At 34.9% G+C, this 16,556-nt stretch overlaps 1 protein-coding gene across 7 annotated transcripts in view; it reads right to left on the bottom strand.

Moving 5' to 3' along the window:
* The window catches only part of LOC126878798 (ankyrin-2), a 113,700-nt gene that overhangs the window by 57,866 nt on the left and 39,278 nt on the right, over positions 1 to 16,556 (bottom strand). For all 7 annotated transcript variants that reach the window (XR_007695786.1, XR_007695785.1, XR_007695787.1 and 4 more), the window contains exons 5-9: positions 15,339 to 15,490; positions 11,143 to 11,320; positions 2,113 to 2,305; positions 809 to 1,017; positions 645 to 748 (exon numbers count right to left, since the gene is read on the bottom strand). Coding sequence is in view for 4 of the 7 variants with exons in the window: in XM_050641695.1 (XP_050497652.1) it covers positions 645 to 748; positions 809 to 1,017; positions 2,113 to 2,305; positions 11,143 to 11,320; positions 15,339 to 15,490 (836 nt within the window). In the remaining 3 variants the exon portion in view is untranslated. The remainder of the gene's footprint in view (positions 1 to 644; positions 749 to 808; positions 1,018 to 2,112; positions 2,306 to 11,142; positions 11,321 to 15,338; positions 15,491 to 16,556) is intronic.

Here is a 16,556-nt window from a genome sequence, read left to right as displayed (position 1 = left end):
AGACTGTCCTATTAGCCGGAAAGGTGATGGTCACCGTTTTCTGGGATTAACACGGTGTGATCAATATTAACTTCCTGGAAAAGGACAAAACGGTGACAAGGCTTTACTATGCCGCATTATTGGGCCGATTCGGCACCGAACTGAAGAAAAACAGCCCCAATTGGGGAAGAAAAAAATGCTCTGCTACCATGATAATGCACTGGCTCACACTTCCACCGTCGCCATTGCCAAACTTGTCGAATTGGACTAGGAACTTCTATCCCATCCACTGGATTCTTTAGACTTGACCCTGTTAGACTTCTTTTTGTTTCCAAACTGAGAAAGTCACTCTCCAGGCAGAAATTGAAGTCTGATGATGAGTTCATCGCCGCTATGGAAGCCCATTTTGCAGACCTCGAGGAAACGTATTTTTCAGACGGGTTAAAGAAGTCGGAATATCGCGGAGTCAAGTGTATCGAGCTAAAAGGAGACTACCTTCAGAAATAAATGACCAGTTTTCCAAAATTGTCGTTTTTCTTTTGGAGGCTAAGTACTTATCGGACCGTCCTAGTAATCTATTCTTAGTATAGTTTATATTTTTAAATCCTATTTATATTAAAAAATTTTCGTGTGAATTTGCAAACAATTGTTAAATCGACACTCACCTTCATACTATGGGTAAAATGGTGTAGAGGATCTTTATTTATAAGAGGTACCAAACAGACCATCAGAGGTACCGATCCATCTCGGCCAACCATATTGGGATCACCTAAAATATTTCAAATGCATTGAAGAACTGGAATATTCTTAGATTATTATTCTTTCTTACCATCTTCATTGAGTAACATATTGAGCAATTCATAACAAACATCCCAATCGCGAACATGTCTTAACACGCAAGCCACTGCAGAATTTCCGGCGTGGTTTATCGATTGTCTAGCGCCGTTTTGTATTAAGTATCTGACCAGGTGAAGGATATCCCATTTATTCCATTTGTTCCATTTGTCATAACCATATTGGGCTTCTTCTAGAGCGTATCTGCAATTATATAATAAATTCAAATCCCTATATATTCATAAGATTTCGGTGATTTTGTCTACAGCAATGAATATACAGTAGAGAAATCAAGTTTTTGGCCTTTGAGCGTAGGCGTAAAATTTCAGGCCCATGCCAAGTGTAATACAACACAGGGAAGGATGTACCGAGTATTAATTTTAATTGTTTATGTTATTTATATACACCGGAATTTAGGTGTCAACGACCTTCCGGTAGGGATCTATAGGGGAGTATCACTGAGTCACAAGCCCTTATCACTTGCCGTACTGCTCCCTCATAGGCCGATCAGACACCCGCATATTCCAGTTTAAGCTTCAGATTCTAATGAATTTTATACTGACGCGTCAGCTTTTTGTTTTCCGTTGACCTGGCTGGGGATTGAACTCGCATACATCACGGCGAAGTGATGTGCAGCCAACCGCTCGTCCCGCTGAGCTATCCGATCGACATTTTTTATGTTATTTTACTTTTATATTCATTACATAATGGCTTTCATTCATAACATGTTTTTTCACATACAATATTTTGTTACCAGCCGGAGGGCGTAGCTTAGACAGTAGTATGATTGACTCGCGTGCTGGTAGGCAGGGGTTCAAATCCCAGCGCCATAGACATTTTTAAATTATCTATAGGCCCCAGGTCGACTCAGCTTGAAAAAAACGAGGAGGTACCTTGGGTAAAACCAGGGGTAATAATAGGCGGTTACCTTAGGGTAGATAATAGGATGTTACCTTCCTTGTATACCGTAGGCCCTAGATATAGCAGACAACCCTGCTATAATCCCAAAGCCGCGTCAGCGGTATAAAACAGGAGACTATTATTATTATTATATTTTGGTACCTACCTGTGTTATGTTCATAGACACTTGCCAAACAGCGCAGTCAAAAAATATAAGTTATTTTACTTTTGAGTCGATTTTTTGCTCGCAAGTGTAGTTAATGGACATATAGTTAATGCAGAAATACCTTACAAGATTGTAATTTTGTATGTTGATTTTACACTTGCAATCTCTAGTTTTAATTCAGAATATTCTTAATTTATCGGAGATTAATCTATTAATTTAAAAATTTCACCAACCTTACAATAAGAGCATGTAGTGGAGTATTTCCCAGACTATCTGGTGTGTTAATTAATTCTTTGCAGCCATGATCTAGTAGTAACCTAATTGTTGCTATAGTATCTTCAGCTGACTTATGCGCCACGAGCAGTACTACATGCAATAACGTCATCTGCTGAGTGCAAGTACGAACAGTGGTGTCTGCTCCGTGATCTAAAATAATAGTTCAAAATAAGTCAAATAGAAGTGTCACCACAAATATACACTGCGCGGCACAGAATAAATAAATTCGCAAAACCTATTAAATCATCAAATTCTCAGAACTTATTATTTACGAATCAACGAAGCTTCGCGCAATTGATTGTTTTGAGAACTGTGTGAACTATTGTAGTGTTCTAAAGAGTTTCTAAGATATCATACCGTTACATTGGCCTCCTTATAGTGAATTGTAATGCTTAATAGTGATGGAAAAATATCGAATATAGTTTTAAGAAAGTTGTAGTTTTCTTAACTTTGATATGGTCTCTCCAATTTTTGATCCAGGTGCCGTCCAAGATATTTTACTACCGGTTTGATTGATCATCACCAACGTCAATAACATCACTGCTCGTTATAAGCCAAAGCCTGTTTCAGGACAATCCTCCATTCACCTCTGTCTATAGCAACCCTTCTCCATGCTGTAACTACAATATATTTTAAATAGTCCTCTAAGTTCTCTTGATACCTAAGTCTTGGTCCTCCTCTAGCTCGTTGTCTCATCGGTCCTTCTTCTTCTTTTAGTACCGTGCCCAAATTTTATTCCTCTTTTTCCGTCGATCTTTTCGTTGAGTATTAACTGCAGTATTCAGTATCAGCTACCTCTCATTATACGCCCCAGATTTTTCTCTTTTTTATCGTCTTCATCAAGTCACCTTTGGCTTGACCTACTGTGTTTAAGATTTCTCTGTTTTAAATGCGTTGAACCCATTATATTCTGACTGTGAATGAAAAGCCCTATTGTTGCACCTTTCTTTCGGTTGATTACATGCCCTATCCATCTAAGGCGTACTACCTTATTGAATTTTCCAACGTAAGGTTCCCCGAAATTTCTATACACTTAAAGTTACAACGATTCTGTGTAAGTGACCACGTTTCAACTCAATGTGTTTTCATTGGTCTTTAGTGTTTTATAGACGGTTACTCTAATTTTTTAGGTAGTGAGACGCCATGTGTCTTCTTACGCAATAATAACACTTATTATTTTTTTTTTATTTAGAAAGACAAAGTCGCATCCACCCGAAGGTTATTAGCGACATTTCTGTAACATTTGTAACAATATTAAATCAAAAATTGGTAAAGATGAATTACAATTTGTATACAATTAAACCTTTGGAGCAATAATTGGATTCCACGCACTAACACTTTATTTTTGAAATGAACTTTTAGATCGCTAGCGACACTCCTACACTCTGTTTCTGATGCATCATTAGTGATAGCGTTACGCGCACTAGTATCTGCTTGTTCATATTTCTTTCAATGCCTATGTGGGATGGTATCCACAGGAAGTTGATTCTTCTGAAACTTTCTTGAGCTTCCATTAGTTCGGCCTTGGTTCTTTTCTCAATGGGGTGTTTATGGTATATATTTTGCATAGCTTTGACTGTGCTAAGAGAGTCGGAAAGGACTGGGCAACAAGGGAGGTTTTTAATATATACATAGTTTGATGGATTTAAACAAACCAAAGAGCTCTGCAGTATAGATGCTGGAATTCAGAGGAAAGATGTAGGAGCATAACAAGGCGATGAAAAATTCCATCAATATTCTTTTGGAGTAGAAACTTGAATCTTAATGTTGGCTTAATTGAGATGTGTCACTTTCCCAGTCTGACGCCTCACTGCCAAGATAACTATTAATTTTTTTCTTTATGGACGTGAATTTTCGTTTTATGGATCTTTCCTTTAAATGGGGCTAAACTAGACTGAGCATATGGGACAAAGCTGATAGGTCTGTGGTATATTCTTGAATTGTGGTTATAGGATCTGTTGATCCCGTGATATTCATTAGGAGGAAGGTAAGGTGATCAAAGTTTAGAGGGAAAGGTAGAGGGTGATTTTCTATGAAGTTTTTAGCAGGGTCAAGTAAGAGAGAAAATGAGCATTCAGAAGTGCTTGCTGAACTAATTTTAGCTATTTTTGATTTTGCTTGGACTTTAGGTGGTGGAAAAATGTTACATTCTTTTGAAGATGGATCTGCTTCAGGTGAAATAATTTCATCAAAGTTACGTTTTGGTTGATTAATTATGTGACTGTCCTTATTTGATGCATCTTCTTTGTTCGGTATCTCCGGGACATTGGAAATAGACATTTTTTCACACTGAGGAGGGTTTGTATCATTGGGTGCTTGCAAAGATATATTTGTTGCGCTGGATACCGATGCTTCATTGTTTTGGTTGGGGTTTAGTTGAGCTAGTGGTTCGGAGCACTGTGATGCAATGTGACCTGGCTTCTTGCATCTAAAGCAAACTAAAGTCTTGAGAGATGAATATTCTATATATTGTGTTGTCAAAAACAAGAGTAAATGACTCTGGTAGTGTTAACGTATGTTCAGAGTGGACGAGCAAAGAGCAAAGCGGAGAAATCAAACTACTACTGGGAAACGGAGGTACACAGAGTGCTAGCAAAGAGCAAAGCTGCGAAACCAAACAAGTTTTATTTCTCTGCTCGCACTCTTTGGTCCATGTGGTGAGACCGCTCCCGTCTGAAAAAATTTTTGATTCGGTTTCTTTGTCAATTCCTATTAAAAAATGTCCCCTTTAAACAAATCTGAAGAGCACCGGGCGGAATTTTTGGGCAGAAATTGTTTAAACAATTTTATCTACTCTATGTCATATATTATTATGTATAAGGTTTTAGTTTGTGAAAACTATCATTATAGATAGCAGTGCGTGAAGGGTTTAAAGTGTGCGTGAAGTAACAATGTATTTTAAATGGGATTTACTTTTTAGCACTGTTTTTGACACACTTTCATATAGTCAAATATCCTTAACTTTCGCGTTGTCATGGTGATGACATAATGAGCAATAAATTACAACAAAAATTTTGACAGTTTTGTGGTTTGAAGGAAATTAAAATTTTTAAATGTCAAAGTTCTAAAAATTGTAGAATAGAAATGAATTGCAGTGACGAAGAGTTACAATTTTTTTATTTGTTTATCGTAGATAAAATATTGTATGAAACTGTACTTGTATAGGAATCCACAAAGAAACCGAATCAGAAATTTTTCCAGACGGGATCGGTCTCATTACATGGACTATTTTGGTATTTTTCCGAAAAATGAATCTCGGTAACCTGATAGCTGAAGTGTTATGAAACAAGTATTATGATTCAAATAAACCAGGACGACGATGATTTTTAAATTTATAACTTTATGCAATTTTATAATTAAATAAATATTATGTAACTTAATAATTATTATTAGTTCTACAGTGTGGCAAAACCAAATGGAATAAATTCATTATTTCGTAAACCGACGATTTTAGGAAAAAATCCGGAAACAGGTCGATTTTTATTTTTAAATTATAATTTTTTGGCATTTACATACTAGTGACGTCATCCATCTCGAAGCTGAAATAAAAAATATACATGCGGACCAATGTAAAAAAAGGTCATTTCATTGTTGTCTTCTTACCGGCGCGGCGTGAGAAATACAAAATAAGATTTACTATTTTATTTGGGCATAAGCCACAATTCGAGTTTGAAATCAAGTTTACTTGACGTTTCGACTTTCACTTCGGAAATCGTTATCAATATAAAAAAAACATTCATAAATTAAAAATTTAACTTTGTTTCTGGTGAAGCAACGCAGTTGGAACAAGCAGAATATTATAATTGTCACCGGAAAGTGAAAAAGGTAACGCACAACTTGAAAGAACCTATAGATTTCGAACTTCGTTTCTGGTGAAGCAACGCAGTTGGAACAAGCAGATATATTATAATTATGTCACCGGAAAGCGAAAATGGCAACGAACAACTTTCAAGAGCCTACAGTTTTCTAACTTCGTTTCTGGTGAAGCAACGGAGTTGAGACAAGCAGATATATTATAATGGTGCCACCGGAAAGAGAAAAAGGTAACGCACAACTTGGAAGAGCCTATAGTTTTCTAACTTCGTTTCTGGTGAAGCAACGGAGTTGGAACAAGCAGAAATATTATAAAATAAAAATGTATACCATTTTTATTCAGTTGCAATGCGAAGGCAAAACCATCTTACTTTTCAATTAGAATACGGAGTGCAGTCCAGTCCCTTGAATCGCGATTTTCGGCTCTTATTGGAGCCTTCATCGGAAAGAACGTAGGCACTGTTCTCCATATTTTAACTGATTCGCATCGAGAGGTTTTCCCACCCATTGCAACTGAAGTGATGATAGTAAGTGGCTAGCGCCATCTGGCATTGAAAGACGAAGTAGTTTTCAATCCTAATAGTAAATTATTAATATTGAAAATATTAAAAATATTACTAAAAGATTTTTAAATTGAAAACTTATTGGTACACTTTCCTGGTGACACCTCCAAGACTTCTACAATTTGCAAGTCAAATGGATGCTGCAGTGAAGACGAGAGGGAAGGAATTCTACACTATGCAATTCACATCCCCTGTCTGCAGCTGGTAAAGTTCCAACGGAAAAATGCACCTAGTTACTCTACGGAGTAATACGACTATAAAATAAAAATGTATACCATTTTTATTCAGTTGCAATGCGAAGGCAAAACAATCTTACTTTTCAATTAGAATACGGAGTGCAGTCCAGTCCCTCGAATCGCGATTTTCGGCTCTTATTGGAGCCTTCATCGGAAAGAACGTAGGCACTGTTCCAGCACAGAACGTAGGCACAGAAATATTATAATTGTGTCACCGGAAATCGAAAAAGGTAACGCACAACTTGGAAGAACCTATAGTTTTCTAACTTCGTTTCTGGTGAAGCAACAGAGTTGGAACAAGCAGATATATTATAATTGGGTCACCGGAAAGCGAAAAAAGTAATGCACAACTTGGAAGAGCCTATAGTTTTCTAACTTCGTTTCCGGTGAAGCAACGGAGTTGGAACAAGTAGATATATTATAATTGTGCCACCGGAAAGAAAAAAAGGTAACGCACAACTTGGAAGAGCCTATAGTTATCTAACTTCGTTTCTGGTGAAGCAATGGAGTTGGAACAAGCAGATATATTATAATAGTGCCACCGGAAAGCGAAAAAGGTAACGCACAAGTTGGAAGAACCTATAGTTTTCTAACTTCGCTTCTGGTGAAGCGACGGAGTTGGAACAAGCAGATATATTATAATTGTGTCACCGGAAAGCGAAAAAGGTAACTAACAACTTGGAAGAGCCTACAGTTTTCTAACTGCGTTTCTGGTGAAGCAACGCAGTTGGAACAAGCAGATATACTATAATTGTGTCACCGGAAAGCGAAATAGGTAGTCCCTGAAAACTATAGGTTCTTCCAAGTTGTGCGTTACCTTTTTCGCTTACCGGTGACACAATTATAATATATCTGCTTGTTCCAACTCCGTTGCTTCATCAGAAACTAAGTTAGAAAACTATAGGTTCTTCCAAGTTGTGCGTTACCTTTTTTGCTTCTCGGTGACACAATTATAATATATCTGCTTGTTCCAACTCAGTTGCTTCACCAGAAGCAAAGTTAGAAAACTATAGGCTTTTCCAAGTTGTGAGTTACCTTTTTCGCTTTCCGGTGACACAATTATAATATATCTGCTTGTTCCAACTGCGTTGCTTCACCAGAAACGAAGCTAGAAATCTATAGGTTCTTTCAAGTTGTGCGTTACTTTTTTCGCTTTCCGGTGACAATTAAAATATTATATCTGCTTTTTCCAACTGTGTTGCTTCACCAGAAACAAAGTTAAATTTTTAATTTATGAATGTGTTTTTTGATATTTTCAACTCAGGCGCGCCAAAACCAACAAACCACTCGCAAACTCGTCCAAATACGTATTGCGAACCATCAAAGCTTTTGTTGAAAAACCGACAGAAGTTAGATTGTGGTGCGTCGTGTGCGTGCCGTTTGTGCGCCACTTGAAAACACGTACTAATCTGACGAACATGCTGCGCTCGAGCGGCTCGCACACCGAGCAGAGCGCATATGTATACCTGCCTTTAAGATGAATTCTCTAACATTTTCCGCGAGTTAGGAAGTACCACGTTTTCAATGAGGAGTTTTCGAAAAAAAAAAGAAAATAACTTTCAGTGGGAAAGAACTAAACTCTAGTCTCGCGTAACTACCAGCTCCCACTCTGGTTTAGCACTTCTTTGCTCTTTGCTCGTACTCTTTCGTCGCTCCACTCTGAACGTGCACTTTTTGCTCTTTGCTCTTTGCTCGTCCACTCTGAACGTACGCTTAGACTGTGAGGACTGATATAGATTTGTCTTCGAAAACTAAGGATGTGATTGAACTCAGGCATAGAAGCACTAATTTTGAGGAATATCATGGGGGAGACAGGAACTATACCGATTTTTTGTAACTCATTGATTAGCAAGGCGTGCGGTATTGAAGGACATACGCCAGAGAGCACAAGTCGTTCCGCTGGTGTAACTAACCTTCTTGCTCTGACAATTTCACCTTGTATTTCTATTTGACCATAATTATTCATAAAATCATCCACTATTTGTTTATTGGATAAATACATATATATGCGATTATTAGATAATCTAGAAGAGAAGATTATATTTTTCGGTTGAATTATATTTCCAAGTGGGAGAAGGTAGTCTTGAAGTTTGGTGTTTTCTAAGGCACTAAAGATAATTGCTTGGGACTTTAAAGGAAATTGCACTCTCGACGCTGCCAAAGAGTATGACTGTGATGCGTTTATTTAACTTTGATGGTCTTGTATTGTAGAACTGTTGTGGGATTCCATCTTTGAATTCATTTCGATAAACGTTAAGTGAAAAGTAAGTCCGACCCTGTACACCTGCTAAAACATGTATATCGGTCTTTACAACAATATGTATTTACAACAATAACAAATAATTGCAATTTGCTGACTTTAATGCTAATTTTACTGGATATCATGTAAAGAGTTTGTACATTTACAGTTTATTTCAATATATCACTGAGATTCACAATTTATAACTTATATTAAACTTTGTTAAGATTAAAAATATTTAGAGCTCACATTGAATACAACATTATAGTTATCGATCGGTAAGTAACACTTATTGTCAGGCTCTATTCTTCTTTAAATAGCAAAGAAATGTTTAATCTTTAGTCAACAGAGGGTATAGGTATACGAAGGTTTCCACAACTTCCAGTTCTAAATCGCCAATTATTACTCTTCTGGCCGTCCGGTTGCTTGACCTAGTACAACAAATGTATTTGGTCTTTAAGCATTTATATTTAGTCCCATTCTCTGTAAATATGTTGTTAACAACCGGAATGCATCGGTGAGAGAATCTGTGCACATAGCTGTGATGTCGATGTCATCTGTATATCCAACAACTTACACATATTTATTAAAAATATAGTACCATTTGTGTTAATCTGGGACACGCGATTTACCTGTTCTAGAGCAAGATTAAATAAAAGAAACGATAGTCCATCACCTTGTCTTAGTCCATTTTTGCAATGGAAAGGTGTTGAGAAATCGTTTTGGATTTTTACCATGGTCTCTACTAGTGATGTTGAAAAAGTAACTATTCGTTACAAAGTACTCGTTACTTACGAATACCGAAAGTAGCGATTACTATACAGAGAGGCAAATCGTTACTTTGATTACTCTGATTACTTCGTACCAATCGTATCAGAGCAAGTAAGGACTACTGTATCTACTTTGATTACTTCGTTACTTCATACCAATCGTATTAGAGCGAGTAGCGACTATTGTATCTACTTTGATTACTTCGTTACTTCGTACCAATCGTATCAGAGCGAGTAACGACTATTGTATCTACTTTGATTACTATGATTACTCTGATTACTTCGTTACTTCGTACCAATCGTATCAGAGCGAGTAACGACTATTGTATCTACTTTTATTACTTTGATTACTCTGATTACTTCGTACTTCGATATTATTACCGGTACTCAAATACAAAAGTAATCAAAGTAATCAAATCATTTTTATCTCTTAAACAGATTGGTGAACGTCGTTCTTATATCGGAATCCCTATACAGACCTACCTAGTGAGAATTACGATTCTCGATATGATTACCGGTACTCAAATAGAAAAGTAATCATAGTAATAAAATCATTTTTATCCCTTAAACAGATCGGTGAAGGTCGTTGTTATATCGGAATACCTATACAAAATACCTACCTACTGAGAAATACGATTCTCGATATGATTACCGGTACTCAAATACGAAAGTAATCATAGTAATCAAAGTAACGAATACTGTAAAAATGATTACTTTATACAAAATACCTACCTATTGAGAAATACGATTTTCGATATGATTACCGGTACTCAAATACAAAAGTAACAAAAGTAATCATAGTAATCAAAGTAACGAATACTGTAAATGATTACTTTATACAAAAGTAACGATTTGTAACGAATACTCGAAAGTAACTATAATCAACATCACTTCTCTCTACTCCTGTAAGTGTGAGTTCAGTGAGTTGAATAAGATAAAGAGGTAGCCAGGAGAAGTTTGTATCTATTAATTGAGTCGAGTGCGATCTTAAATCCACGAATATGTATCTGTAATGCCTCTATAATTATCACACACCATCATGTCTCTCTTTTTGTGAAGTGGGCACAGTAGGCCTAATTTCCATTCTGCGCGTGTTTCTTTTTGTTGCCAGATTTCATTTACTAATTTATGTACGAGTTTCGCAAGGGTGTCACCACCGTTTTTAAAGAGTTCGGTAGAGAAATTATCTGAACCGGTATCTTATTCGTTATTTTCAGTTGTTTTGAAAGCAATGTGAAAATCTCTTGAAAATGTTATTTACGTTGTTTTAATTCATACATCCAAGAAAAATTATATGTTCCCTATTTTGATATCCTGTAATAGTTTTATTTTAACTGAAGTGTAGACTAATTATGAAAAAACTTACCTATTAAGAGTTCCAGAAATTTGCTGTCATGCAAAACCGCGTAGTGGATGGGGTAATATTCATCTTTAAGGAGGTGTATCTCATCTGAACGTTCTCGTATCAAGTACTCTGTACATTTCCATGCGCCTCTCTCGCAGGCAGAATGTAGTAAGGGTTTTCTTGCACGGAATATACCATTCTAAAAAAGCATAAATGAGTATTTTCTGTTTTTGTAAACTGGATCATCTAACTTTTGGACCATATATGAATTGAGTTCAACATTTTGCTACAATTATATAGTATGGTAAGCTGGTGCCTTTAAGGAAAAATCCCGAAAGAGGCCGATTTTTATTTTTAAATTGTGATTTTTTTGGCATATATATTACACTAGTGTCTTCATCCATCTGGCCGTGATGACGTAATCGATGACTTTTTTAAATGAGACTAGGGGTCGTGTGTAAGCTCATTTGAAAGGTTATTCAATTCTCTATTCAGTAATATAAACATAAACATAATTATTTATAGAGTGTGGCCAAAATATGTTTTATTAAATTAATAATTGACAAAAAAGAAGAATGTATGTAATTTATTTAATTGAAAATATACTTACTGATGTCATAAAACAGTCAAAATGTTTATTTCACAAATAAACATTGCTTTGCGCTTAAGTTAAATGTTCAAACTGCTAAGGGCTGGAGCGAGCTTGCTTGAACATTGAATTTAATCGAAAAGCAATGTTTGTGACCTAAACATTTTGTTTTTTTTTTTTCTGGCAACAGTAAAATGTATTTTGAATTAAATAAATTACATACATTCTTCTTTTTTGTCAATAATTATGTTAATGTTTATTGTACTGAGTAGAGAATTGAAAAACCTTTCAAATGAGCTAGCACACGACCTCTATTCTCATTTAAAAAATAATCGATTACGTCATCACGCCCAGATGGATGACGCCACTCGTATGGTATAATATATGCCAAAATATCATAATTTAAAAATAAAAATCGACCTGTTTCGGGATTTTTTCTTAAAGTCGCTGGTTTACGAAATAACGAATTTATTCCTTTCATTTGCACCATACTGCAATATGTTGTTAAAACATATGAGAAACAGATGAGAATAGGGGTCGTATGCTATCTCATTTGAAAGGCTATTCAATTCTCTATTTATTAATATCAACATCAATTATTTAATTCAAAAGACATTTTACTGCTGTCACACAACAAAAAAATTTTTATTTGACAAACAAGCATTGATTTTCGCTTAAATTAAATGTTCTCACTTCTAAGAGGCAAGTGGGTGGCAGCTTGCCCATCGAATTTAAGCGAAAAGCAATGTTTATTTATTAAACAGTAAAAAGTGTTTAAATTAAATACATTACATACATTCTTCTGTTTGCGTCAATTAATTTAATTTAAAAAAAATTGGATACTCTGTAAAAATAATTATGTTAATGTGTGTATTACTCAATAGAGAATTGTATAAACTTTTAAATGAGCTAGCCCACGACCTACAATATTAGTTTAATGTTTACTATATGTTTATACAATGTAGCTCACAGATTTCAATATTTTTTATATTTTAGTAAGCTAGTTAGGTTGTATAGTTTTTTGATATTCGATCGTTTATAAATAGTCATTTAAAATATTTACTCTGCCTTGTACGAGGTGACAATTGAGTATCAAATGCTCTGTTCCTGTTTCATCTCATTCGCACATCTGCGTTGCTCTAAGGTTAATTTTGAATAGATGCGCACTTAATGGCTGATTAAACCTCTATCTACATATCGTGGCCAACATGTGCTTACTAATTGTAAAATCTTTAAACCAAGTCTGACTGGAAAACAATTATGTGAAAAAATTAAACATTAAAAATTTATATGGTTTGTATGTATCAACTTTTTATTGTTTACTTTTTTTGGGGACAGAACATTTTTCTTGCGACAGCAAAATCAGTTTTGATAAGTAGTATAGTATAGTTAATCCAAAAGATGGCATAACCCAGACATCCAAAGTGAAAGTTATCCTTCAAAACCAAATTGTTCTATATGGTCCACACAATGTCCAGAAAAAAGTCACACCATTTTGAGCGTCGGGTTTGGGGGGGGGGGGGAGAGGGGGGGAGAGGGGGGAGAAATCGGAAAATTCGTAGTTTTTTACGTTTTTCGTCAATATTTCTAAAACTATGCGGTTTAGCATGAACAACCCTCTATACAAAATTGTTCTACATTAAATTTGAAATAAAAAAGGCCCTATGCATAATCTTTCTAAAATGAATGGTTCCAAAGTTACGGAGGTAGTATAGTATAACTTGTCCAAAAACTGGCCTAACCCAAACATCCAAAGTAAAAGTTTTCCTCCAACACCAAATTGTTCTGTATGGTCCACATATTGTTCAGTAAAAAGTTACACCATTTTGAGCGTCCGGTTTGGGGGGAGATGGGGGAGAAGTCGGTAAATTAGTAGTTTTTTTTTAGGTTTTTCGTCAATATTTCCAAGACTATGCTTTAGCGTAAACAATGTTATATACAGACATGTTCTACATGAAATTTAAAACAAAAAATCTTGTATACATAATTGTTATAACATCAACGGTTCCAGAGTTACGGAGGGTGAAACGTCGAGGTTTTCGATACTTTTTATATTTTTTGGGCAATGAATGGTATAACTATTCCAAAAACCCAGACATCCAAAGTGAAAGTTATCCTCCAACACCAAATTGTTCTATATCGTCCACATAATGTTCAGAAAAAAGTCACACCATTTTGAGCGTCGGGCTTGGGGGGGAGAGGGGGGAGAAATCGGTAAATATAAAAAGTATCGAAATCCTCCACTTTTCACCCTCCGTAACTCTGGAACCGTTGATTTTATAACAATTATGTATAGAACCTTTTTTGTTTTAAATTTTATGTAGAACATTTTTCTATTGAACAGTCTTTACGCTAAAGCACAGTTTTAGAAATATTGATGAAAAACGTAAGAAAACTACTAATTTACCGATTTCTCCCCCCCCCCCCCCCAAACCGGACGCTCAAAATGGTGTAACTTTTTACTGAACATTATGTGGACCATATAGAACAATTTGGTGTTGAAGGAAAGCTTGGATGTCTGGGTTAGGCCTTTTTTTGGACCAATTATACTATACTACCTCCGTAACTTTGAAACCGTTCATTTTAGAAGGGTTATGCATAGGGCCTTTTTTATTTCAAATTTAATGTAGAACAATTTTGTATAGAGGGTTTTTCATGCTAAAGCGCATAGTTTTATAAATATTGACGAAAAACGTAAAAAACAACGAATTTACAGATTTCTCCCCCCTCTCCCCCCCCCCAAACCCGACGCTCAAAATGGTGTGACTTTTTTCTGAACATTATGTGGACCATATAGAACAATTTGGTGTTGGAGGATAACTTTCACTTTGGATGTCTGAGTTTGGGTCTAACTATATCATACTAAAGTTCGAGTAAGACTAAATTAGGTATGATTGTTACTTGTTATTTGTTACCTATTATTTGTTTATATTTGTATTTTGATTTTAAGAGTCCTCTTTGTCTCTCGAAGAAAAGACAAAATGGTGCCCTTTTTGGCAAATTGTTTCTTCGTTTTATTTGTCCAATATTTCTGGTTTAGCTCTAGTAGCTATCATCCCCTTATTTTCCTTTTCTTCAATTTTATTTTTATTTCTAAGATAGTAAGAATGATCCAAAGAACCACCCCCACATTTCTTCCGATTCTCAGCAACGAGGACTTTGATCATCTTTGTGTTGCACACCTGAGTGTTACAAATATACAACAACAATCCTACCTCTTACTATTAATTGCTCAAATAAAATATCTGTTGTAGAACTCTTTCATTGAAAAATGAAGACTAAGCCTGAATAATGAGAATATAAATATATTCATTTTTTCATTAAAAACTTTCAATTTGTAAATACTAATCTACAAACGACTACCAAATGTCAAAATAGATATTTACACCTTTGTTCTAATTGATACAATTTTATTTTATTTTGTTAATAAACTGGATGTTATATTCTTTACAATAATTAATATTAGCTATGATCACGTGTATTTGGTTGTATAGTACTTTCCAGCTGTTTCCAGTCAGTCAAAATTTAACCAACGCACTAAAAAAATATTACTAAATTTATTAGACTGTTAAGACTAGCATAGGTGAACTAAGTATAAGAAACGATTAAATGAGAAAAGAAAATTTACCCATGGGTCCTCTCCTCTCTGCGACAACATCGTCAATATGTTAACTTGATCGCCATCCAATGCATAATATAAAGCTGACTGTAGTTTATTATTGGGCGCCCGCTCTCGAGTATCTCTTTCTATGCAGGTCTCTTCATGTTGGACTGCAGTTGCTACAATGATACCAACTCATTTATACATCTGTTCTAACAAATTATTATATTTAGTTAACCACAAAAATAGATATAAGTATATATTTACACTCTATCTACTACTAAACACAGACCTCCCACTATCTTCAAATGTATCTAACCTGAGCGGTGGTAGGTGCAAATTATACAATAATCGCATTAGTGAGTAAAACGACGGTAAAAGTATCAGATCATATAGAAACGTAAAACTTCAATACCAGCTATACAACATTATTACATTATATAATATGCTAATATAAATGAAATTTAAAATAAATGAAAACAAAAGGGTTCACGAATATAAAAAATATGTCCTATTTTAGAATTAATATATACTTTTCATTTTGTTTCATATTTTGTTTTTATCAGTCACAGCCTTAAATAATATTACTAGCACATTTGTTCAAAATAACAAACAAAAAAACATTAACTATTTTGATGGGAAATAAGCCACAATTAAATTGAAAGAATAATTTTATTAACGTTTCGACACCCAAATCGGGTGTCGTTGTCAAAATACAAAATACTACTAAATTAAACAAAAATGTTGTTGCTAAGTAAAAAATGCTTCTAATAATTTATTTAATCTGACTCATTTATATTGGCAATTCAGACGTATATTATACATTTTAAAGTAGAAGACTTTAAAATGATATTGCCAATATTTATGAGTTGCATTCCTGGGACGACTTTACTAAAAGATAGTTCATTCGATTACATGAAATCAATCCCAACTCAAGAATATCCGTCAAAAAAAAATCATAGCATGTGATCTGTCTTTAAAAAGACAACCAAAAGCAACGATGACAGTAAAATTCTCGCGTTAGAGATTCCATAGTACATCACGAGGGAAAACCAGGAAAAAACCTCGTGATACTATCCCGACATCGTAAGTATTTGGTCTTACATTTAATTTACTTTCAAAAACTAATACCAAATCCTGACTTTAATATGTTTAAATTATAAATAATATTAATAATATATAGATATACAATAAGTAATACTAAAATATAAAATATGTACTAACTCGATATGTTATTGACTTACT

The sequence above is a fragment of the Diabrotica virgifera genome, chromosome 1, assembly GCF_917563875.1.
Source record: "Diabrotica virgifera virgifera chromosome 1, PGI_DIABVI_V3a".
NCBI classification, from domain to species: domain Eukaryota; kingdom Metazoa; phylum Arthropoda; class Insecta; order Coleoptera; family Chrysomelidae; genus Diabrotica; species Diabrotica virgifera.
This window is presented reverse-complemented; position numbering and strand designations above follow the sequence as displayed.